At 45.7% G+C, this 24,380-nt stretch overlaps 1 protein-coding gene across 3 annotated transcripts in view; it reads left to right on the forward strand.

Annotated features, from left to right (window-relative positions):
• CDH1 (cadherin 1) overlaps positions 1-24,380 on the forward strand; it is an 81,580-nt gene that overhangs the window by 16,278 nt on the left and 40,922 nt on the right. Inside the window, exon 3 of one of the 3 annotated variants that reach the window (XM_036897668.2) lies at positions 6,041-6,109. The exons of the other annotated variants lie outside the window; for them this stretch is intronic. Coding sequence (XP_036753563.2) covers positions 6,041-6,109 — 69 coding nt within the window. The remainder of the gene's footprint in view (positions 1-6,040; positions 6,110-24,380) is intronic. 3 annotated transcript variants of the gene reach the window in all.

Raw genomic sequence — 24,380 nt, forward strand, 5'->3', positions numbered from 1 at the left:
TAGCTGTCCAGTTTTGCCAGCACCATCTGTTGAAGAGACTGTCATTTCGCCATTGTATGTCCATGGCTCCTTTATCAAATATTAATTGACCATATATGTCTGAGTTAATGTCTGGATTCTCTAGTCTGTTCCATTGGTCTGTGGCTCTGTTCTTGTGCCAGTACCAAATTGTCTTGATTACTATGGCTTTATAATAGAGCTTGAAGTTGGGGAGTGAGATCCCCCCTACTTTATTCTTCTTTCTCAGGATTGCTTTGGCTATTCGGGGTCTTTGGTGGTTCCATATGAATTTTTGAATTATTTGATCCAGTTCATTGAAGAATGTTGCTGGTAGTTTCATAGGGATTGCATCAAATCTGTATATTGCTTTGGGCAGGATGGCCATTTTGACGATATTAATTCTTCCTAGCCATGAGCATGGGATGCGTTTCCATCTGTTAGTGTCCCCTTTAATTTCTTTTAAGAGTGACTTGTAGTTTTCAGAATATAAGTCTTTCACTTCTTTGGTTAGGTTTATTCCTAGGTATTTTATTTTTTTTGATGCAATTGTGAATGGAGTTGTTTTCCTGATTTCTCTTTCTGTTGGTTCATTGTTGGTATATAGGAAAGCCACAGATTTCTGTGTGTTGATTTTGTATCCTGCAACTTTGCTGTATTCCGATATCAGTTCTAGTAGTTCTGGGGTGGAGTCTTTAGGGTTTTTTATGTACAGTATCATGTCATCTGCAAATAGTGACAGTTTGACTTCTTCTTTGCCAATCTGGATTCCTTGTATTTTTTTGTTTTGTCTGATTGCCGTGGCTAGGACCTCTAGTACAATGTTAAATAACAGTGGGGAGAGTGGGCATCCCTGTCTAGTTCCCGATCTCAGCGGAAATGCTTTCAGCTTCTCGCTATTCAATATAATGTTGGCTGTGGGTTTTTCATAGATGGCCTTTATTATGTTGAGGTACTTGCCCTCTATTCCCATTTTGCTGAGAGTTTTTATCATGAATGGATGTTGAACTTTGTCAAATGCTTTTTCAGCATCTATGGAGATGATCATGTGGTTTTTGTCTTTCTTTTTGTTGATGTGGTGGATGATATTGATGGACTTTCGAATGTTGTGCCATCCTTGCATCCCTGGGATGAATCCCACTTGGTCATGGTGTACGATGGTTTTGATGTATTTTTGAATTCGGTTTGCTAAAATTTTGTTGAGTATTTTTGAGTCTACGTTCATCAGGGATATTGGTCTATAGTTTTCTTTTTTGGTGGTGTCTTTGCCTGGTTTTGGTATTAGGGTGATGTTAGCTTCATAGAATGAGTTTGGGAGTATCCCCTCCTCTTCTATTTCTTGGAAAACTTTAAGGAGAATGGGTATTATGTCTTCCCTGTATGTCTGATAAAATTCCGAGGTAAATCCATCTGGCCCGGGGGTTTTGTTCTTTGGTAGTTTTTTGATTACCGCTTCAATTTCGTTGCTGGTAATTGGTCTGTTTAGATTTTCTGTTTCTTTTTGGGTCAGTCTTGGAAGGTTGTATTTTTCTAGGAAGTTGTCCATTTCTCCTAGGTTTCCCAGCTTGTTAGCATATAGGTTTTCATAGTAGTCTCTAATAATTCTTTGTATTTCTGCGGGATCTGTTGTGATTTTTCCTTTCTCATTTCTGATACTGTTGATTTGTGTTGACTCTCTTTTCCTCTTAATAAGTCTGGCTAGAGGCTTATCTATTTTGTTTATTTTCTCGAAGAACCAGCTCTTGGTTTCATTGATTTTTGCTATTGTTTTATTCTTCTCAATTTTATTTATTTCTTCTCTGATCTTTATTATGTCCCTCCTTCTGCTGACCTTAGGCCTCATTTGTTCTTCTTTTTCCAATTTTGATAGTTGTGACATTAGACCGTTCATTTGGGATTGCTCTTCCTTTTTTAAATATGCTTGGAGTGCTATATACTTTCCTCTTAAGACTGCTTTTGCTGCGTCCCACAGAAGTTGGGGCTTAGTGTTGTTGTTGTCATTTGTTTCCATATATTGCTGGATCTCCATTTTGATTTGGTCATTGATCCATTGATTATTTAGGAGCGTGTTGTTTAGCCTCCATGTGTTTGTGAGCCTTTTTGCTTTCTTTGAACAGTTTATTTCTAGTTTAATGCCTTTGTGGTCTGAAAAGTTGGTTGGTAGGATTTCAATCTTTTGGAATTTACTGAGGCTCTTTTTGTGTCCTAGTATGTGGTCTATTCTGGAGAATGTTCCATGTGCACTTGAGAAGAACGTGTATCCTGTTGCTTTTGGATGTAGAGTTCTGTAGATGTCTATTAGGTCCATCTGTTCTAGTGTGTTGTTCAGTGCCTCTGTGTCCTTACTTATTTTCTGTCTGGTGGATCTGTCCTTTGGAGTGAGTGGTGTGTTGAAGTCTCCTAGAATGAATGCATTGCATTCTATTTCCTCCTTTAGTTCTGTTAATATTTGTTTCATGCACCTTGTTTTCTTTACTTGATATGTCTTGGAGATTGTCCTTGTTTTTAGCTGATGGATAGTATTCTCTTGTACAGCCAGTCCCCTGTTGGTAGATACTGGCTGTTGCCGTCTTTCACTATTAAAGGTGGTGTCAAGAGCATTTTCGATGCTGTGAGCAGGAGGGCCTGCAGCATGGAGGTTCTCTCTGGCCTCTGGGATGGTTTCAGATCACAGGGGACAGATTCTTCGTGTAGCCAGCCCTGATCATTGGAGAGGTACTGGGTTTTCAGGATTTCCTGATGGTGCATGAAATAGGGTCAGCACCTCTTACCAAACTGGGCAGCTTCACTCACCAGAACTGATGAGTTTATTCTTGCAGGAGTCCCTGCCCTGCTTCTCGCTGTGCCCGTTCAGTGGTTAAGTAACACTGTTCTTTCCCTCTGCCCCAGGATCCTTAAGCCTCCCTGAGTGGGGAGTTTTACGGATGACTGACTCTCTCAGCCTTTGCTGCTGGCCTTTTGAGAAAGCTGAGAACCCATTCATCTTCTTTTAAATACTTGCAAAGGGTAGTCTCCATGTGGCCCCATGGAGAATGAACTGAAAGGAAATGGGGCAGAAAATGCCACGGGAGGGACTAGGGTCAGACTTCTGAGATTAGTTTGAAGCAGTGGAAATGCATGTTCTGAATGCTGGCAGCTCCTTTCCCACTGCGTCCCCTGAGACGCCCGTGGGCACATAAAAGCCATCTTGCCTGCTCCACCTCAACTCCTTGCTGCTACAAACTTCTTTCCAGACGGTGAATTCCAAGGTCTCTGTAGCGCTCACAGACCCTCTCTAGAGGAAGATTCAGAATTGTTCAGCATTATAAATGAATAGTTTGTTTTTAAAAATCCCTTCCTTGGGGTAGAACTAGGAGGGGCCTTGAAGGTCACTTCGTTTCTTCGTCTGTACATGAATTGGCTAGTTCAATGAGGTTAGGTGACTGGACCAGACAGCGGTGTCAGAATTAGAATAATAAAATATTGCTGTTAAACAGTAACCATAATGTTCATTGTACCTGTGCATTGAGTACTCAACTGTCGGTGTGGGATCTCGTTTTTTAATCCCTGCACCAACCTCTGAGGAAGGTACATGGTGTTTCCATTTTCAGCTAATAGAACATAAGCTTCTGGAGTTTCTTGGCCAACCCAGGGTCACACAGCTAGCGGGGCTGGGGTAGAAAAGGTGTGTTTCCCAGCCTGGCCTGCTTTTACCTACCCCTCCCCTGTGCTCAGCAGCTCCGTTTCGGAAAATATCCGCATTCCAGATCACGTGGGTCTAGATGAGACCCTCCAGGTCTACCCCTCCCACAGCCTTCACAAGTTTTTAGCTCTTTGGGTGTATGAAGATCCTGCCTGCTCCTTTGAAAACCCAGAATAAAAGGGTTGTTACTGGCCCCTTTGGGCTCCACTGTAAATCTGAATGACGTATAACCAGAGACAGTTTGCAAGCCACCACCATTTCAGTGCTTCATAGGCACACCTTTTAATTATTACTATTTTTTTCTTACAAACTTCTGAAGACTTTTTCCTAATCATTTGGGGGCTGGGGTTGTGGGGGGCGCTGGAGGGTAAACCAGCTCACCTTATCTCCCTACCAAGCAGGATTGGAGGGAAAGTATTTTATTTTAAATATTTTCATAATAGTAGTAATGGATCAGGGTTATGTTTAAAAAGGAGGGGGGTGAAGGGTCTTGATCCACACTGATGTATTTACAGGTGGGAAGATAGGTGTCTGGGAGGTGGGGGGTGGGTAGGTGAAATAAGCCAGCAGAATGTGGGCATTGCTGGTGCTGTGTGCTGGATACAGGGTCGGGTGGGGGCTCTTATTATCCATTCTCTAATTTGGGATATGTTTGAAATTCCCCATTATAAAGCTTAAACCAGTTCTACTTGGAAAACCTGAATAATGAGCTCTAATAGAAAATGCAAATGCCATCCGCTTCTCAGGTGGCCCATGTTCACAGTTGGGTGTGTATCCTCCCAGAAATCTTCTAAGCACTCACAGGACATGTGTGCCCATATTTGCGGGGCTTTTTAAAATGAGTTTTCCATAAATGGAAATGTGAATTATTCTGTGAAATGTAACCACTTGCTGCCCCTCCTGTATAAAAAGCCCTGGAAAATTTTGCATGGCAGCCCATGGCACTTCCCCCTTGTTCTCTTTAACCCTAACCCGAGGAAGGTGTTCCTAATATCACAGAAGCTGACGGAGTGCCCCCTCGGTACAGTGAGTGCCTGGCCTGCCCTGTGCTCTGTCAGTGAGAAGGTCTCTCCTGTCCTGAGGGGTTTGGAGGCGGGTCCAGGAGCCTTGGAATATGCTGAGATCCAAGTCAGTCAGACATTGGGCGTATTGAGAATCCAGGTTGGATAAGAATCCAGGTGTGAGCTAGAGCAGCTGGTGAAGCTTCTGCAAGGGGCAGCCGGGCTGGGGTGTTGGGTGGTGTGTGAGCAGGAAGGGGGGAGGAGGTGGTGGCTCTTGTTGGCTGAGAGGGGTTTGCCGTATGCCAAGGTGGGCAGGGAGGGGCCTCCCATGCAGATACTTGGGGGCAGGAATATGACAAAGGAGGTGTTTGGGTGTTGACTCAGGTGGCTGCGGTGAAACTGAGTGCTCTGGCATCACACCAGGGTGGTGGTGGGGACTATGAGGAACCACCCTTGGCTCTTCTGGCCTAGCCTTGAGGCTGAGGGCACCTAACAGGGCCATAGAAGGACAGTAATTGGGATGCCAGGGACTGGCTGGGTGGGGCCCTGTTGGCAGAGGCCCAGGCAAGCTGGGAGAGCCCAGAGAACAGGAGCAGCAGGTTCTCCCTCTGTCTGCCCTGGGGCCGCGTCAGACCCTGGTTCTGCCGGGACAGCCTGGAGAAGGCCACAGAGGAGAAACGGGCTACACCATCCACATGGCCCTCCAAGAGGCCAGTGGGTTCTGGCCTGGTGCACCAGACCCCAGGCCACCCACCTGGCTGTCCCCCAGCCACCCACCCACCATACTTCCACAAAACCAGCCCTCCGTCCCCAGCCTTGCTTCCAGGTGCCCATCTCAGCAAATGGCACCACCCGTTCTATCCATCCACTTGTCTGTCTTCCATTCATGTGTTCATTCATTTGTTCAATAAATATTGATGGGGAGAATTGATGTGCCAAGCACTGTGTAGGACTAGGGACACAGCGGAGCACCAGATGCATACAAATCTCCTCTCGTGAGGAGTTTGAATAATAGTGAGTTAGTGAAAATGGGAAATAAACGTGAGAAATGTATAAAACATTTGGGGTGTTCGGTGGTGAAAAAAGTTTAGGGAAAATGAATCTGAGTGAGGAATTGGCTGGAAAGCCATGGGGGCGTCTGAGGAGGCCTCACTGAAGGAGGGACATCTGAGCAAAGATCTGAGAGAGTGAAGGGTCAGGCTGTGTGGGGAAGGGCATTCTAAACCGGGGAACGGCAGGAAGAGGCCTTGAGGTGGCGCAAAAGAGCAAGGCCAGCGTGCGTGGCTCAGAGCTGATGGCCCAGTGCTGGGGCCTGGTAAGGACTTCTGTCTGTGACTCCAGGCTTCTCTCTCCCCTTCAGTCCAGATCCACCCAGTTCTGTCTCCTCCTGATCACACCTCTTTCTCCGTCCCAGGCAGTGGAATACTCAGTAAGTATTGTTTGAGAGGTCCTTCACTGGGAGAGTTAGGGGGCAGGGTCCCTGCGGAAGCGGGTGGCTGTCTCCATCTGTTGGGGACTTCGGGAGGAGTGCATTTATAATGGAGAAGCAGCATCCATAGTCCTAGATCTCTTGTTTTTTTCAATCAGATTTTGTTCTTCCCCTTTCCCTTTTTAGCTGAGCTTAGATGTGATCCCTCTGGCCATCTTTTTTTTTTTTTGGACAAGGAGGTTGAATTTCATTGGATTTTCTAAACCCAAGTGAACACTAGCTTTACATTAGGGGAATATTTTTATTATTAGTTATTTGAGAATTACAGTGCCTCTGGCCATCTTTTTAAACAATAACGGGAGCTTGAAAATGTTTATCCCTCTCCTCTAAGCTACCCAGGACGATTTGCTTCCTAAAGCTAAAATCAGTTGTAATAAGCAGTTTAATTTAAATCATTCAACTCCTGCTTTTTATGTTACATTGAACGAATGGAGGTTATAGTGACAGCTAGTACTCTTAAGAATGTTTAGCTCCAGCCAAGCACTGAGCCCAAAACTTCACTGCATTCTTCAACCTCCTGGAGCTGGACCTGTGCCCAGCATTCTGATGGGGCCTTGGGAAGTCAGGACCCAGGTGACAATCACCCGCTGCGCTGAATTTCCTTTCTAGAAGAGGGAGGGACAACAGAATAGGTAGAATGTTAGAAGGTGGTTGGTACTCAGCAGGGGAAAAGTCCAGTAAAAAGGTGGTTGGAAGTCCTGGAGGTGGGGTGTACCTGTGATCCATTTTTGCTGTAGTCCTTTGTCTCCTAGGCCCATTCCCATTGCACAGATGAGAGTTTAGAGAAGGGAACCCTGATATTACTGAGGGGCCCTGAGGCCGTTGAGGAAGTGGCTTGGGAGGGTGAGGAAAACAAGGGAGAGGACAGGGATCTGCCAGCGGTGGAGGAGGAAAGTAAATATTCCCTGGCCGGTGGGGGGGCATATGCTCCCACCCCCTGAATGCTGGGGCAGTTGAAATGCTGATTGGTTAATTAGCAGTTGTTTACAGGCCTTGAGCTCATCTGTAATCCTGTAATTCTGGGAAACAATTCTCAGTCTTTAGTATGTTTCAAAACTCAAAAATGTGGCCTGTTGGGCCCCACCCTCTCAGATTCCAATATATAAATCTGGGTGGGGTCCAGGGACCTACATTTTTTTAATAAGTCCATTTGGTGTTCCTTCTGGAGCTTCTGGGAGTGCACTTTGAAGAAAAGCTGACGGGAAGCATGTGTTTCCCAAACCTGGGCTTCAGTGTGGCTCACCTGGACAACTAAAAAGGGCAGGCTTTGACGGGCTTCCCCAGCAGAGATTTGAAGTCAGCAGGCCTGAGGGGACCTAGGGAGTTTTTTTAACACTCCCCAGGTAACTGTTGATTGATCTTGTAGGGGGTGAGGAATCTACAGAGCCCCCCGGAAGTTGTAGACTGCGTGCTTGAGCCTTTTGGGTTCAGAGGGTCCACAACTTCCATTAGACTTTGAGGCACCCAAGTCCCCCCAAAACAGGTTCTCCAGGCTTGGCTTTTTGCAGAAGAACCAGACCAAAGTGGGAACCAACCCCAGGGCCCATCAGGTCGGAGGTGAATGGAAACTGCAAACTCCCCATGGCTTCTTGGAGAAGCAGATTACAAGCAAAATATGCAAGATGTGTGACAAATGGCAAGAACTCCCGGGGGAGGAAGTACACCAGTATATTTGCAGAGGGGAGCTTGGGTGGCCATGGGGCTCGTTCTTCTGTCTGTCCTTCCTTCCACCCTTCTACCCATCATTCACTTCTCCACTCAGGTAGTCATTGGACACCTGCTGTTTCCAAGACCCTCAGTGATCCAGGCTGCTAGAGCAGGGCAGGCAGCCTAGATAATTCAGGTTAATGGATGGTTTGACAAGTTAACTTAGTTGGTTTTGGTCCAAGGTGTCCTTTAAGAGTCTGAAAATGAGTGGAAAATGACAACTAATTTGAGTTGTCCAGCCAGTATTCAGATGTGTTGCCAAGTCCTGCTGCTGTCCTGGAGAAGTCGGCATGAAACTCAAGCTGAGCAGAGAACAGATCCAACGGAGATACGGTAGCTGCAGTTTCAGTTTTAGGTTGGGTCAACTAAGAATTTCAGGGACTTCCCTAGCTGTGGACAGGGAGTAAAGCTGCTTTTCCATTTTTCCATGGGGGTGGGTACATGTGTTGGTTTATGATTAATCCATCCAGAGTTTGATAACAGGTACAGCAAATGTGTAAGGCATTTCAGAAATTTGATTCTCAGTGTACTCCCAAAATTTTAGAGAGGACAATCAGTCATGAACCTGAGGACTTCTTGGATTATCTTTGCTTCTTATTAAACAGGTTTGCCCTAAGACAGGTGATTTATCTCCCTTTTTAAAAAGTATTTCTGGACATGTCATGACTTTCAGGTATTCACCACTTTCTAAAGATTTATTTTTCTCTCATGGAGAAGTTGCATGTTGCAAATGAATCTGGCTTCTCCTATCTTGTGCTGTTCTCAGCTGATCTTCCTCAGTATAAGTGTCAAAGGCCATCACCAATGCTTCATTTATTGGCGTGCACTTGGTTTTACATATGTGAGTTTGTTTAGCTTGCATACCAATCCTGGTGTAATTTCCTTTGTACAGGCGAGAAGACTGAGGTTCAGGGAGGTCTCCTTGGCTACTTAGTGGCAGGGCAGGGGTTCACAGTTTGCATTTAACTGCTGTGTACACCACCTCCCCTTCCTTGAGATGCGTGATGCAGACTGTCCTAGCACTCGGAGGTCCAGTCCTGGGACAATCGTTAACAGGATCTCTTTCAAGGGCATCCTATCCTTGCTCTACTAATCCCATTCTGTAGAAGACATTAATTTTGTCTTCTACAGAATGGGATTAGTAGTACCTACTTCATCAGGTTATTGGGAGATTAAATGACATGAATGATATGGAATGTCAGGCATGCCGTGGGCCCTCAGAAATAGCAGTTACGACTATTCCTGATCATTGTAAAATACAATAGCTGTTATTGTTAGCACCGATATAACTCTTATTATATGTTGGACCTTGTCATACACATTTGCATAGTAACATGTAATTCCCTCAATCACTCTGTGGGAGTAGTAGGTTTTACACCTTATTTTCAGAAAAGGTTACTGAGGCTGAGGGGTTCATTTACCTTGTGGTGGACCATGACATGGAGACCTGCTAACTTAGAAGGTCTTGAGGCCATTTATCATCTTCATGAGAGAGCCTAATAAACTGGATCATCTCTACTACATTTTAGGCAATGATGCTCCAATAATGGGAAGACGGATCCCCCGGAGATGGGGATTTTCTTTCCCAAGGTTCCAAGACTTCCTGAAACCACATTCTTCTTTGAAGACTTCATGAAGAACCTCTTCTCTCCATTGGTCTGTTTCTTCAGTTAGTTCATTCCCACCTCATTCTATGAAGAATTCGAAGGCATTGGTACCTAGAAACATAATATCTGTGTCTCAGATGGTGATAGAGAAATGGACAAAGGAAAATAAAGGATAAAAGATAAAGACAGGAGGAGGATTGAGTAGCCAAGTGCTTGCCACAAAGCCTGGATCTCTGCTAAAAACAGACTTCATATTTTTGACTTTGAGCCTCCTACTAGTCAAAACAAAGAAGGTATGTGTTAAGCCTAAATCAGTACCTGCTGCTCCAAGGAGCTCTTGCCCTCCTGCAATACTGGCAACACCTCTTTATACCTGAGACTTCCCATTTGTAGTTTATTTGTTACACAACTGATAGCTGCTATTGCAGGGAAATCATTAGAAAATGTAGACAACCAAGAAGAGAAAAAAAGATTTAAATTGTGCAGTCATCACCACAGGAAGTGTTCTGGTGTCTATGCTTCTAGAAGTAAGGTCTCATCTTGTAGGTTTTAATATAATATAAATGCATATTGTAGCCATAATATGTAATGGTGAAAATTTTAGGAATGTGTAACATAATCCAGCACTCTGTTGCCTCAGGGCCATTGTGCCTGCTGTTCCCTAAATCTGGGACACCCTTCCCTCAGGTATTCTTATGGCTCTTTTCCTTAACTTCATTTGGCTCACTGCTCCAGTTTCACCTTCATCAGAGGCAGTCTTGTATAGAAGTGCACACCCACACCCACCACTGTATCCCTTCATCCTGTGTTATTTTTGTGGTCTGTAATACTATTCAACTTAATATTGTACATTATTTCCTGTCTCTCTCTTAGAATGTGAGCCCCTTGAGGGTGGGACACCTATAGGGCTCAGTCTTCTACCCTGCTCATAGTAGGTCTTCAGGTGTTTGAATGAATTCCTGTACAGAGCTATCTCTCCATTTCTGTATTTATGACAGATAGGGTCTGTATCAATAACTGCTAGTGAAAGTCTATATAAACGTTTTATAGAGATAGATGTGCGTGCATGTGTGTGTGTATAGCTCAGACCATGGCCTCACTGTGCTGTACTTAATACCTGTTAGCTGCGGCTGCATTTCAGCAGGAGGCCTGCTGTGCACCTGGCTGTTCTCAGGTAACGGTCCATCTCAGAGACCTTTCCTCCCAGTCACTTCCGTGTCCTGTCTTGGCCACTGTTACGTTTTCTTCACCTTTGTCTGCGGATCAGTTTCAGAGAAGGAGGGGCTCTTGGTCAAGCTTTTACTCTGGTCGAGACGGTCAAGCTTCCTACCCATGCGCCTGAGGTCCCCGCTTACCAGCCCAGGTGTGGTGAGCTCCAGGGTGCTCTGCCTCCCATCCTAAAAATGCTACCTTCCTGCCTCAGGCCTGCTTCCCACAGATACCACCCCCTCTGACTACTTTCGGGACTGGAAGGACCGCAGAGGTAGGGACTTGGGTTTCTTTCCCATTCCACCCTGACCCTTGGCTCCTGGCCCCGGCCCTCCACACAGTGCTCAGCACTTAGTAGGCACGGGAGGAATGTTTATGAATGGCTGAATGACTCCATCTGCCTTCAGGTAGGCATCAGTCAGTCATGTGTATTAGGGGCTGCTGTGTCCAGGCCCCGGGGGTACAGCAGAGAGGGAAACACACCAGGCAGGGTTCTAGTGTCAGGGTGTGCTACATTCTCTGAAGGAAATAAAGCAGAGAAATGGGATAGAGAGTAACTGGGGAGTTACTGTAGCAGACAGTGGGTCAGGCAAATTGTCCTGAGGGCGTGTGTGTGTGTGTGTGTGTGTGTAGCGATGGGAAGGAGGAAAGGCACCATGGGAAGAACTGGTGGAGGAGAATCCCAAGCAGAGGAAACAAAGGACCAGGAGCCCCAGACAAGGAGGAGCTCACAGCGGAGGGCCTGCTGGGTGCGGTGGGGTACCAGGTGGAGATGACACAGGAGGGGGAGGCAGTCGCATCTTCTTCCTGGTTCAGATGATCTCTTCTGAAGGACAGCTTAATGCCTCTGCATCAGCTGCCGCCCAGATGAAATGATCAAACCCTCTGTTTGGCTAATTCATCAGGGAATCAGGGAACCTTTGTCCTCAGCCGGAGGAAGCTCTGCCTGTCTCTTGTGGAAATGGTGTGCAGGAGAGCAGATCATTAAGTTTGCTCAATGAACTGGCTAGCTACGTGTGGGCTCCGTGTCACAGAGGATTTGGGGTGGGTGGTTGATGGGAATTAGCTCCTGCTCATAGTAGCCCGTCTTTCAACTCCAGCTAAATTGGACCTCTCCTTCCCGTTCTGCATGCATACGGCTTCCTGCTTCAGCTCTGTTGCTGTTAGCGTCCACTTTCCTAGGCCTGGAATAGCAGCCAATGTTCACAGAACTTTTCTTCTGGGTCTAACCTTGTGCTAAGGGCTGTACATGGATTAAGTTGTCAGATCATCCTCCCTGCCCTTTAAGAAACAGAGGCCATAGTGATTTCTGTTCTACAGGTGAAAAAGCCAGGCAAATGAGGGTGAAGTTGGTAAGTGATGGAGCCAGAGATTTGCTTTGACCTTGGTCATTTGACCTCTCACCTGGGCTCTTACCCACTTAATACGGTACTATGGCCCTGAGTTATAGTAGGACTTGGCGTCTGTGCTACTCATCTCAGAATTGACTCCATATTGTCATGTCGTGGCCAATAATTTATGCCCTTGACTCCTCATGGACAGGGTCCTTGTCCTCCTGGTGCCATGCATGGAAGGGCAAGGCTCCTTTAGCTCTCCCAAGCCCCACATCTGATTCACGGCTTGACAGTTGCTGCCCCTCCCAACCTCGTGGGAGAGAGGGATAAGTCTCTTTAATTAGTCCACTAAGATTCATAAGCCTTTCCTCTCAAGGCAAGTTCCATAAATATTCACTGAGCATCGTTTTCTGCACCCTGCTCTGCCTGCATTCAGAGTGGGGCCAGTGACAGCCAACCTCTGAGGGAACGTACAGGGTGCCCAGCTCTGGACTCGCCTCTCCCTGCATTTATCTTGCACATACCTCACTGCACTTCTTTGAGGTAGGAACTATGGTCATTTCTGCTGTCATGTGACAAAGGCCTTCCTAAAAGTCACCATGCTGCAAAATCACCAGTAAGAGCCACAGGGATTGTGTGGAAATGGCCAGGGACACAGCACTCCCAAACTTCATTGTGTTAACATGAAAAAAAGAATTTGCTTGTGGGAGTGGGGCTGGTGGGGTTGCCTATTGTGAGCTCCAAGGAAGGAGGATTATCTGAAGTCAGATGGGAAGTGGTAACACCAGAGGAGGATGTGTGTGGCGCGTAGCACGTCCGCTGCAAGATGGGTGTTGTGTGCATTCCTGCGCTTCAGCCGAGGATTCTTTCCTATATCCAGCTAGTGTTTTCTCGCAGACAGAATCATACACATGGGCAAACTTGAAATTTGAGTTATGCTCAGATGGTTCCCTAATAAATCATGCCTGAACAAATTGGCATTTTTGAAACAAGCAGTATAGAAGAACTGCCCATTTTATTTCTGTTTTGCAGTGAACTAGAGGCTAGACCAACGGCATGCAGTGAGGAGGTGGCAGAGCTGGGGTTTAAACTCAGGTCAGCCTGAGCGCTTAATCTCTACGCCTGAGGGCTCTTGCCCCTCTCAGCCTAGGAAGGAAGTTAACACCGACAGAGATGGCCAACAGGACAGATTCTGGAACCTTACCAAGGAGAAAGACTGGTCTGTGGGGAATGGCCCAGAGTTAAGAATATAAGAAAGTGATGTTTTAAAATGCGTAATGGACCTTTTGCACTCAAAGTGGGCACCTGGCGTTTATCGCTCAAAGAGGTCTTGAGGTCCTAAGCAGCTGAAGGGTGGGCATGGGGAAGCCCCCTCAGGCACAGAGCAGAGGCTGCTCACCAGCTGACGGGGGACTTTCAGTATTTCAGCCATTGGTGCAGCTGTGGCACTGCTATTATAAGCTGAGTGCCAGTCCCGAGGACACCCTCAGTTAAGTACATGGTCAGTTAGTTGGGTTAGTTCTTAGAGAATCTTTGCCCTCTCTCCAAACTTTTGCTTACGAAAAACTTAAAAAATGCATGAGGGTTGAGAAATTCTGCTACAGCAAACACCTGAATACCCACATTTTACAATCAATGCCATCATACTTGCCTTATCTATCTGTATGTGTACTTTATGAGTCATTCGAAAGTATGTCACAGACATTTCACCACTTATTATTTCAGCCTGTGTCTCCTAAGAGTAAGGACATTCTGAACCACAGTACCATTATCATAGCTGAAAAAGTTTACAGTGTCATCTAATCCACTCCATATCCAAATATCCCCAAGTATCCCAAGAATGTCTTTTACTTATTACAGAATTTACAATTTACATGCAGGCCATCAAAATGTTGGCTTCCAGGATGACAGCCACCCCTGTGTACCAGTGAATGTGAGATGAAAAGGTGGCATTCTTCTCTGCCAGGCAGAGCCTGCTGGACTCCTTTTGTTCTTTCTGCTTTGGGCAAAGACTTGAAGCTGTCTGTCTGTTGGCTGCTAGAAGGGGTGGGAAGTAAGCACATGCATTTCATGTATCCATGTGCACACCAGCCACACATGGAATTCAAGTTTATAATTTGAAAAGACTTGATTTCCCTCCCCTGTAATAAAGCAGAGCTGGCATTTCTAGATCTGAAGCTTCTAAGGTAAATGGAGCTGATGGTGTCAGCATGTTGCTTTCAAAAGGAACAAAAGGTTATGATTTAATGGACCCTGAAATCAAACCTCAGTATTAAGACTGTGTAAGCTCAGCTGTGAGCATATTCCAGAACACTTGTGATATTTGGGTGTTTAGCTTACACCTGCCTTTCCACTTTTTAACTGTCTTCCACAGACCCCAAGAAGTGGGGGGGGATTTAGAAGTGAAAGTCATGAAAATGTCCCTAAATACAGCTACTTTGTAAAGATTTCTTTTAATGTAGTAGCAAGTAATAAGCACAGTTCATATACTCTTATTAGTTTGAATAATTATGATCGCCATTTCCTGAATATGAACAGTGGGTTCAGGGCCCAGCCTGGTGCCTGATGAGCAGTAGTTGGGTTAGCCATTGGGCAGTGCGTTCACATATGAATTTGAATCATTTGCACTTGAGATTGCACTATGGTTTATATAGTAAAGTCATCTTATATGTTTACATAGTGAAGTTATTTTATATTTAAAGAATGTGAAACCTTCATATCTACTTTTAAGGGAAAACTTAATACATTTTGAGTTATGCATGGTTTCAGTGAAGCTTGTGCATAAAGTCTGAGTCCGACAGGCTCGAATGTTGGCTAGTGGGTTGTCTCCTTGCCATGCACTTTCTCATTTCATCGTCTTTACAGTCTTTCAGTTTAGAGTTTGCCTTTAGACCCATTTTAGAGATGAGGAAACTAAGCCCAATGACGTGACTTCACCTAGAGGTCTGAGTGGTGGTGCTGAAACTCAATCCAGGTGAGTCTGACTTCAGTTGCCGCTTGTTACCACCGTGAGCTCCTCCCTCCAGTGTTGGTAGCCTTGTCACAAATGTAACATTGGTGTTTATAAGCCTTATAGCTTGAGCTGGTTTAGAGGGACCCAGAATTAATTCCCAGGGTTCATTTAGGATGGTGTTCAGGTATTTAACATTGTGCCTCCTGTGTACCTGCCCTAGGCTTCCTCAGCGAGCTTCCTATCTGGAAACCCATCCCTGAATGCACAGTAGTCCAGAGCTCTGGGGCCAGTCTACCTGTGCTCAAATCCTGGTTTCATCCCAGTAATTTATAACCTGTGTGATCTTGAACAATCTGTCTGTGTCTCAGTTTAACTCCCTGCCAAACAGAGATGATGATAGCATACAGGTATTGTGAAAATTAAATGTCTAAAATAAGGAGCCTGGCACATAGTATATGCTATAGAAATGTCAGTAGTAGTAATAGTAGTGGTAGTTACTGTTACTGTTACCACCACCAAAGGCTTTAACCAGGGTTACCTTCAAAGCAGTGTTGGTGAGATGGTGATGTTCGAGGAGGAATGACATGTTTCCTTATAAGATCATGAGCAAAAGCACAATAAGATTACCCTTCACATTCACAAAGATGACTATGATTAAAAAACAGAAAATGGCAAGTGTGGGCAAGGATATAGAGGATTAGAACCCTCATACACTGCTGGTGGGAATGTAAGATTGTGCAGCCACTGTAGAAAGCAGTTCTTTGAGAAGTTGAACCCAGTTATTACCATGATCTGGCAATTCCACTCCAGTTATATAATCCAAGAGACTTGAAAACATACATCCATACAAGAATTTGTTTATGAAAGTTCAGAGCATTATTCATAGTAGCCAAACAGGGAAAACAACCCAAATGTTCATCAGCTGATAAACAGATAAATGAGCAATGGTATATCCATGCAATGGAATAGTATTCAGCCATGAAGAAGGAACGAGATACTGATACACACTACATTGTGGATGAACTTGGAAACATGCTGAGTGAAAGAAGCCAGACACAAAAGGCCCCATGTAGTTTGATTTCATTTATATGCAGTGTCCAGAATAGGCTAGTTCAAAGAGAGAGAAAATTGATGAGTGGTTCCTGGGGACTGAGGGGAATGGGGAGGAATTGGGACTGACTGCTGATGGGTACAGTTTCTTTTTGGGGATGGAAATGCTCTGGAATTAGATAGTGATGATGGTTACACAACATAGGGAATAACTAGAAACCCCTGAAATTGTACACTTAGAATTGGTGGATTTTATGTTATGTGAATTATCTCAATTTTTTTAAATGCCCAGGGGAAAAAATAACATAATTAGTGAAACAGTTCTGTTTGTGGTAATAGAGGTCCCACTCTGAGCTTTTAGTAAACAGCCTCAAATGATGGGGTGATTCTACGTGTCCCCACCCTCTGAACAATCTTGATTTGCAGGCTTCCCATAAACAGGAGGGATTCTGGGAAACCACAGCTACCTATTTGCTGAAGAAAATGTACATCTGAGATAAGTTTGATGTATCATATAATCAAAAGCCAGGCAGGCAGGCTTTCCAGAGGAGCCTAAGCTAATGGCTTAAAAGGGTGTTTAAAAGAGAATGTTGTATTCAGACTGGTCTGAACACCTGCACAGTCAGCAGAAATGGTGCATTAAGAATGAGAAGAGAAAATATCTAAAGCCGGCATCAATGGTGTGTGTTAACCCTGTACCACAGGGTTGGGCTGGCCAGAGTTGAGCTCCTAGCTGTGCCTGTTTGTTAGCTGTGTGACCTGGGCAAGTCACTTGCCCTCTGTGAGTCTTGGTTTATCACCTCTTGGATGGGGCTGCGGTACCTGCCTCTCAGAGTTGGGAGGATTAACTGGGGGTCTGCGTGTAATTTCAGCAGCACAGAACTACTTTGTAAACAAAGTAAACAAAGTTTACAGAGCTGTAAACAAAGTTGGCTCAACATCTTGGCTGATAATGAGGCTCGCTGGCCCTGGCAAAGCAAGAGGGGCCATCTGGCCATCCCCCAGGCTTTCATTTGCTTACAGGGTCAGTACGTGCCAACGTACTGGTGACCATGAGGGTGCTATCACTAGGATGATGGACAGCTGGTCATTGCAGCCTCAGCTGAGTGCCTTCTTTCTTTCGTTCTCCCTCCCAACACCTGCAACACCAGTGGAAATCCTAAGAGGGTCTCAAGTCCAGAGCTCCTTTTTGGGATCTCAGGCCCCTTTGAGAAATCATCAAAGGCCATGGAACCTCGCACTGGTGTCCACATCTTTATTCATAATCCCAGGCGGCTCATGCCTTCCCTGCTGCCCATTCACAGACCTGGAACTTGGCGCAACTCAGAGGCGCTCACTGCCAAGTCCTCAGGGAGGGGGCCAGGCGGAGCAGAATGGTAACGTCAGAAGGTCACAGAGATGTTTGCAGGTGGCCTGAGAAGGGGCAGATGCTGCTTGCTCCCTGTGTTACCAAAACCTTGCTCAAGAAGGGTGGGGGAGGATTGATTTCCCCCATTTAGAGTTTGCCCACAGGCAAGTGGCCACTCTACCCACGAGCAGGAGCGGCAGATCCTGAGGGGTGCAGATGAGGCCAAACGGAGGCACTGACAGGATTCTAGTTTTCTGAGAGGGCCCCGGAGCCTTCACCACCTTGGTGGCCCTGCCTCCTTGAGGTTGGCCTCAGAGGCAGCTGTAGAAGTTCCCAGTTCCATAAATCTATGACAGCAAAAGCAACCAAACCTAGAGGGTTAACCACACAGAGGCTCTGGCTGATAAGAGCTCTTCTCTTTCCCAACAGACTCAAGAGTATGTAGGGACCATTTTATTTTAGAAAGAGGAAACAGACTTGAGGGTTAATTTTTCTGAAGCCACACAGCTGGTTGAGATAAAAGCCAGATCTGTCTGGCCTCCGAGTTACACGCTGAACCTCATCCTGTTCGGGGCTGAACCTCATCCTGTTCGGGGCTGAACCTCTTGAGGCCATCTGTGCTTGAGCTTTCAGGAGGCTGGCTGCTCTTAGCTTGAGTTATTTCCTCTCTTCTCTGGTGGCCTCACCATTTCTCCTCTCGGCTGGCCTTTGTCTTGCCCTTTGATACGATTATCACCTTCCCTTCTAGAAGGACCAGCCATGCACATCTTGAGGACAGTCAGTCTCCTCTCCCATCTGACCCTCCCTCTGCAGAGGGTGACTTACCACCCTTGCCCCTTTTCCTCTGGACCAGTGCCAGAGGTCAGTGTTCCTCTTAAAGCATGACCCTTGGAAAGAAAACCGGCATTCATCATTTAGATCAGTAGATTGTAACCCTGAGAATGTACTTATCAGACCACAAATAGAATTGGACGGAACAGGACCAGATAGCCTCCCATGTCCTGAGAGTCTAATTTCTGATAATGCAGCTGGAGGCTGCATCAGGGGTTGTGGAAGCCTGAATGCAGGGCTTGCCTGTTGTCGTTAGTCACCTAAAGTCACTTAAACTCCATCCCTCCTTCAGTTTAGCCCTCTTATTACAGAAAAGAAAAATGTCTGTTCTTGTGAAGATAGGAAAACAAACATGAACCAAATGAAATGGTACAAAAGATGATAAAAGCAAGTCTTCCTCCCACCCCCGACTCCCTCCATCAGCAGCTCACCGCCTGAGACCACCAGGGTTACATGTTTTCCATATCCTCCTGCTCCAAGCATTTTCTCTATCCCGTTTTGCTTTTAGCTTTTAAGGGCAAGTCCCTCCCATCCTGTTACATACAGATTTACTGATTCTTTTTAACGGTTAACTGGTTCTTCTTAATTTCTGCACTGTTTTCTATCAAGGGGATGCCCACTGTTTCCTAACCAGGCCTCTGCTGATGCTGTTTCTACCTTTTGCCACTTTATCGGACCTGCAGTGACTCTCCTTGTACGTTTGTCCTCGTGCATGTTCTGGACATGGGCTTTGCTGGATGAGAGGATGTAAGAATGCAAAACCCATAAACGTGGTCAGAATGCCTTCCAGAAAGCCGTGCTGGTCCTCCTTGCCACAATGTCTGAGAAGGCTGTTAAGCTTCATTCACATCTTTGAGGATACAGGTCAGATTGTGCTTGGTACTGTTGAGAAAACCAATCCACAAAGAATGAAAGGGATTTGCCTGAGCCTTCCTCTTCCTGACAAACCCGAAAGAGAATCTGGTCACCTGACTTGGCCTCTGGTGTTCTTCTGCCTAGACCCCTTCCTTCTCCAGTCATGTGTGGGTTACCCCCCCTTCTTTCCCAGCCCCCATAGGACCTTCCCTATGGTCTCATGTGTCCTGGGTTGCTGAGATTCTCAGAGGGGTCACAGTTCCCTGGGGATAAGTCCTCTGAGCATTTGCAGTAATACAAATTCTTCTATAAGCAATAAGCAATTTACATATGGTTCCCTACAATTATTTTTTTTAAAAGAATGGGTGAATATGTTCACATGGCTGAAAAATTGACCCATGTAAAAAGTATACAGTGAAAAATTCTACTCCCACTCTGTCTTCTTTTGGTCCAGTAACAGCGCATCCTCTGTACGTGTAATCTTGCTTCTTGGTTTCTTCCAAAGTTTGTATGCAAATATAAGCAAATAGGAACACACAAAACCCAAAATCTTAGCCCCATGCACTGCTTTGCACCTTGCTTTTATCAACAGCTAACAATGTGTTGTAAAGTGCATTCATTCCACAGCAGTGCCTCAAGAGCTTTCTCGTTTGTTTCATAGCCACATAGTACTTCCTTGTAAGGAAATTCCATAGGTTGGTTTAACTAATCCTCTATTGGTGGGTGCTTGGGTCATTTCCCAAGTTTTGCTACTACAACCAATGCTTTAATGAGTAACCTTGTACTTATGTCAATTTGCCTGTGTGCAAATTTCTGATTTTTTTATCACATTGGAAAATGGGAAGAGGCTGGGTAGAGGGACCACAGAACCTGGCAAGAGCTGCAGCCAGGAAACTAAGTTTGGGAACTGTTGCTGGGACAGGTGTCACTGCCCTTGTGATGGCAGCCTGACCACTGCATCTTTGGAGAGGTGGCCACGTGACCTGTGGCTGCACCCCGGCAAATGCCTGAGTCTGCATTTGGAACCCATGGATTGGTCATCTTCATGTCATTTTCCTTTTCTTCTTTTCATTCTTTTGCTTACTTGGAGTGAGCACCCTAGTCTGAGATCTTTCTGCTTTTCCATGGTCCTTGGAGGGGTGCAGGATTGGTCGTGGGGTGTATTTCTCAGGAGCCTGCGCAAAGGCACATTGAGTAGACTTAGCAATCACCCTTGGAAGCAACTCTTGCACATCAATGCTTATTTGTTCTTGATAATGAAAAATGATGCTAGCGTCCATTAAAAACAAGAGAGAAAGCCGCCTCTTGTGAGCGGAACTGGACAAGTGAGCACTTGTGTTGGAGTCATCCGCAAATGCATGTGACCTGGAGATGCTGGGAAATGCCTCACTTCTGCGGCTTTGGCTTCCAGCTGTTCTTTTGAGCTGTTTCAAGAGTTTTGTTCCAAATGTCAGAGGCAGAGGGCCCCAGCTTTTCCAGTGCAACCCACATTTGGAAAAGGTGCAAGCCTCACATTTGTTCTTTGTGTTGTGGAAGACATTTCCAGACCTTGTTCCTGAGTTACTGAATGGTTCAAAATTCCAACCTCCACGACAACTTCCCGTATTTCCCCAGCCAGTGTCAGCACATTTCTGTGTCCACTAGGGCTTGGCAAATGCTGTCCCCAGATTGGTGCTTAGTCACTCTGGGCTGTGTTCTTTACAGAGAATGGTCTGTGGTTTTAGCAGTCTGCCTTGGTGCCCAGCATAGGTTTTAAATACATCTCATGTTGCTTGGAACTACCTACCCTCGCCAGCATCTCTCCCTCAAGGCAGAGCAGTTTTAGCCTGGTGGCTAAGCCAGTGTTGGCTGGTTCTGGTTGTGAATCCTACTTCAGAGACTGGCCCTGTGACCTTGAGCAAATGACTGAAGCCTTTCTGGGCCTCTGGCTCATCAGCATCAGAGGATTAAAGAACCCCACCTGCTAGGTAGCCGCTTAGGAGTCAGCGTTGGTGAAGTGCTCAGCACAAACCCTACATATAATGACTATCATTTTATTGGGCATTTACTATTCTAATTATTGCTAATTAAGAATTATTTGTGGCTTTGCTTTACCCTCTCCACTTTTTTATACCTCTGACTTTGGCATTATTGGGTGAAAGAATGGTGTCTTTTTTAAACCAAGGGAATTTGACTCATGGGGTCCTCAAAGGAGCCTGTGGTAACTCTTTGTTTGTACAGGTTCATTGAGATGTAATCCTCATACCATACAATTTACCACTGTAAGCATAGCAAGGTGATTCTTACAGATGTACGTAGCTGTGCAGCCGTCACCACAGCCCAGTTGTAGAGTACTTTCATCGTCCCCAAGTTCCCTCCCGCCTATGGGTGAGCAAGTTCCATGCCCACCCTCAGCTCCCAACCACTGATCTTCTTTCTGTGTCTAGTGTTCTAGGATTTATATAAATGGAATATGTAGTCTGCTTTGTGCTTTAAAAAAATACCCAGGCCTGGGGCCTGACCAGACTGAGTCCTGTCTTAAGGTGGGTAATCTTTTCTAGTCTTGTGTTTTTCTTTCACTTAGCATAATGCTTTTAAGGTTCATCTATGCTATTGGATGCGATGCTTTTTATATCATTTTTACTGCTGAGTAGTACCATATCTGTCCTAGTAATAAGTTCCCAAACTTATTTTCCTTGATTTTTATTTTTTAATGGGAAAATGGGAGAAAGAGGAAAGTTATAGATGAACGTCCCTAAAAGTACAGTAGTATCCTTACCCTAATTTTAGAAAAACAGGCTATCAGGGAATGCAGGACAGGGGAAATAAGTAAATTAGGAAAGTGGTATAGACATGTAACAAGCATTAACAGTGGCTTCTCTCCATGGATGGGACCCTGAGAGCTTTATGCTTTGTGCTTATTTTTTGTTTTTTTTCAATAGATATAATTCCCATATCACACATTTACCTATTTAAAGTGTAGGATTCAGTGGCTTTGCAATATATTCACAGTTGTGACACCACACTTTTAGAATATTTTCCTGCCGAAAGGAATTCCTTGCCCCTTAGCTGCCATCCCATGGCTCTCCCCAACCCACACTCCCAGCCCTAGGCAACTACTAATCGATTTTTGGTTTAAATTGACCTATTCTAGACATTTCATACAAATTGAACCCTATTATACATGGTCTTTTATGACTGGCTTCTTTCCCTCAACAAAGACTGTGGGTGTCGGGGTCAGCCAAGCCTGGGTTTGAATTCTAGCCCTGCCACAAATCTCTGTGTGACCTTGGGAGAGTCACTTAGCATCTCTGAGCCTTTACCAGTAACCTGGGAGAGCGATCCTTCCCTTATTGGTTGTTGTGATCACGTTAAAGTGCTTGTTATACCTTTTGCCTCTCAAATGGCAGCCTTTGCAGAGCCATTCTCCACTCCCACTGGAAGATCTAAAATATACCCATGCCAGGCTCGACCCGCCCTGGAGATCAGATGCAGTTAGCCTGGGGCAAGGCCTGGGCCTGGGTATTTTTTACAGCATCCTAGGAGACTATGTACAGGGCATATTAGATGCTGGGTGGAGATGATGTCAGAGGTGTTTTGACCAAGGCACTTTTTTTCACAAGTAGGCAGTTAAGACCTGGAGACCCTTCCCCGCTGCATTAGGGCCTAGAACCTGGTCCTCCACCCTGGGCCTGTCAGCTGCCTCTCTAGTGAGGAGTCAGTAGGAGTTGGAGGGAGGAGGAGGGGTTCAGCTGCCTTGGAATTTGGGGTGTGGGGCCCTCCCTGGCCCTGGGGAAACCAACAGAAAGGAAAAGTGGGCAAATACTGTGGTGTGAGGGGCAGCCTTTTCTTTCTAATCAGTAAACAAACAGTTCCTGGAGTTGCCCAACCTGGCTGCAGGAATGTTTTCTGGAACGCAGCCAGTGGGAATGATCAATTATTGCTTCTGTATTTAAGCAGGCATGTTGGGTGTTTGTGTATTTAACATGCAGCCAGAAGCTAGGACAATAACACTCGTCCAATTTGGTGTGGAAGCCAGCGGAGGCACCCCTAGTCCCCTTGGGGTATTTTTTGATTAAACCAAACAAGTGTCCTCCCCTTCCCTCACCTCCCATCACAGGGAAGAAGTCCTCTCCATCTCTACAGCAGGCCAGATGCCCAGTCCTTGTTAGACAGAATTAAAATTGCTACCCCCTCCTCCCTTTTTGGAAATGAATTGAGATGAGACTCCTTGTCATTGAGAGTCTGCCCTGGAAAACTGAAGCCAAGCCCTTGACCTCAGACTCAAGCAGAGAAGCAGCCCCAGCTTCTCCAGCTGAGCCAGTGGCCCCCCACTGAAGTGGGTTATATTCAAACTAAAACCAGGTGAGATTTTGTCAGTGGGTGCTGGCTCATTTCTGGACTGCCGGGGAGTGCTCTGGAAAGGCAAAGGATTTAAAACAGAGTTATTTCTGGCCTTGACCTCAAGCAGGGCCAGGGGACTGGGGAGCTGGAGCCAGCACTGCTCCCAGGCCTGTGGGGGACCTGCACCCTAACGTTACATTCATTCTGCTGGAATGTCAGCCCCAGGAAGGCAGGGCTCATCTCCTGTTGGTCTTCAGTACTAGAACAGGGCCCAGCACATAGTAGGTGAGCAGCAGGCACGCAGTACCCAAGTGGGTCTTTTAGCTGTCCCTGCGTACTGCTGAGTGGCTCCCTCCCTTGCCTTGGCATGCAGCCAGAAGCTGGCTCTTAAAACGCCCCTTCTTGAGGCCTTCCCTAAATGCTTTTATTAAATTGTCCCCTACATCCCGGCTACTACCTAAAGCCTTGAATCTCCTACCTGCTTATTTTTCTGTATTAATGCTTTTCATTCCTGACACTTAATAGTTTATCTGTTAATTCTCTCTTCCCCACTGGCATGTCAACCCCAGGAGGACAGGGACCGCCTTGTTCACTGCTATTTCCCAGGCCTGAGAAGGATGCCTGGCAAAGAGCAAGGTCTCAGCAAATACTTATTGAAGAAGAATCCTTGAAGCCATCCCCACTTGTTGAAGAAGAATCCTTAAAGCCCCATCCCCTGCAGGAGATGAGGATGTCTCCATTTACATAATGCAGAAACAGACACTCAAGGAAAGTCAAAAATGGTTTATTTGCCCCTGGTGGCACCTAAGAAGCAGAGCTGGGATTTGAACCCAAGGTGTTTTTTTTTTTTTTTTTAACTCAACCCCATTCACACAAATGTAAAACTATAAAAGTATTTGCACTAGCTTTTACCAACTCCAGAAGTGCCATTTACAACATCGTTCACTGGGCTGATATGATCAACGTCCACGGTGTTTGCTGTCTGAGAACTACA

The sequence above is a fragment of the Manis pentadactyla genome, chromosome 15, assembly GCF_030020395.1.
Source record: "Manis pentadactyla isolate mManPen7 chromosome 15, mManPen7.hap1, whole genome shotgun sequence".
Classification (NCBI taxonomy): Eukaryota; Metazoa; Chordata; class Mammalia; order Pholidota; family Manidae; genus Manis; species Manis pentadactyla.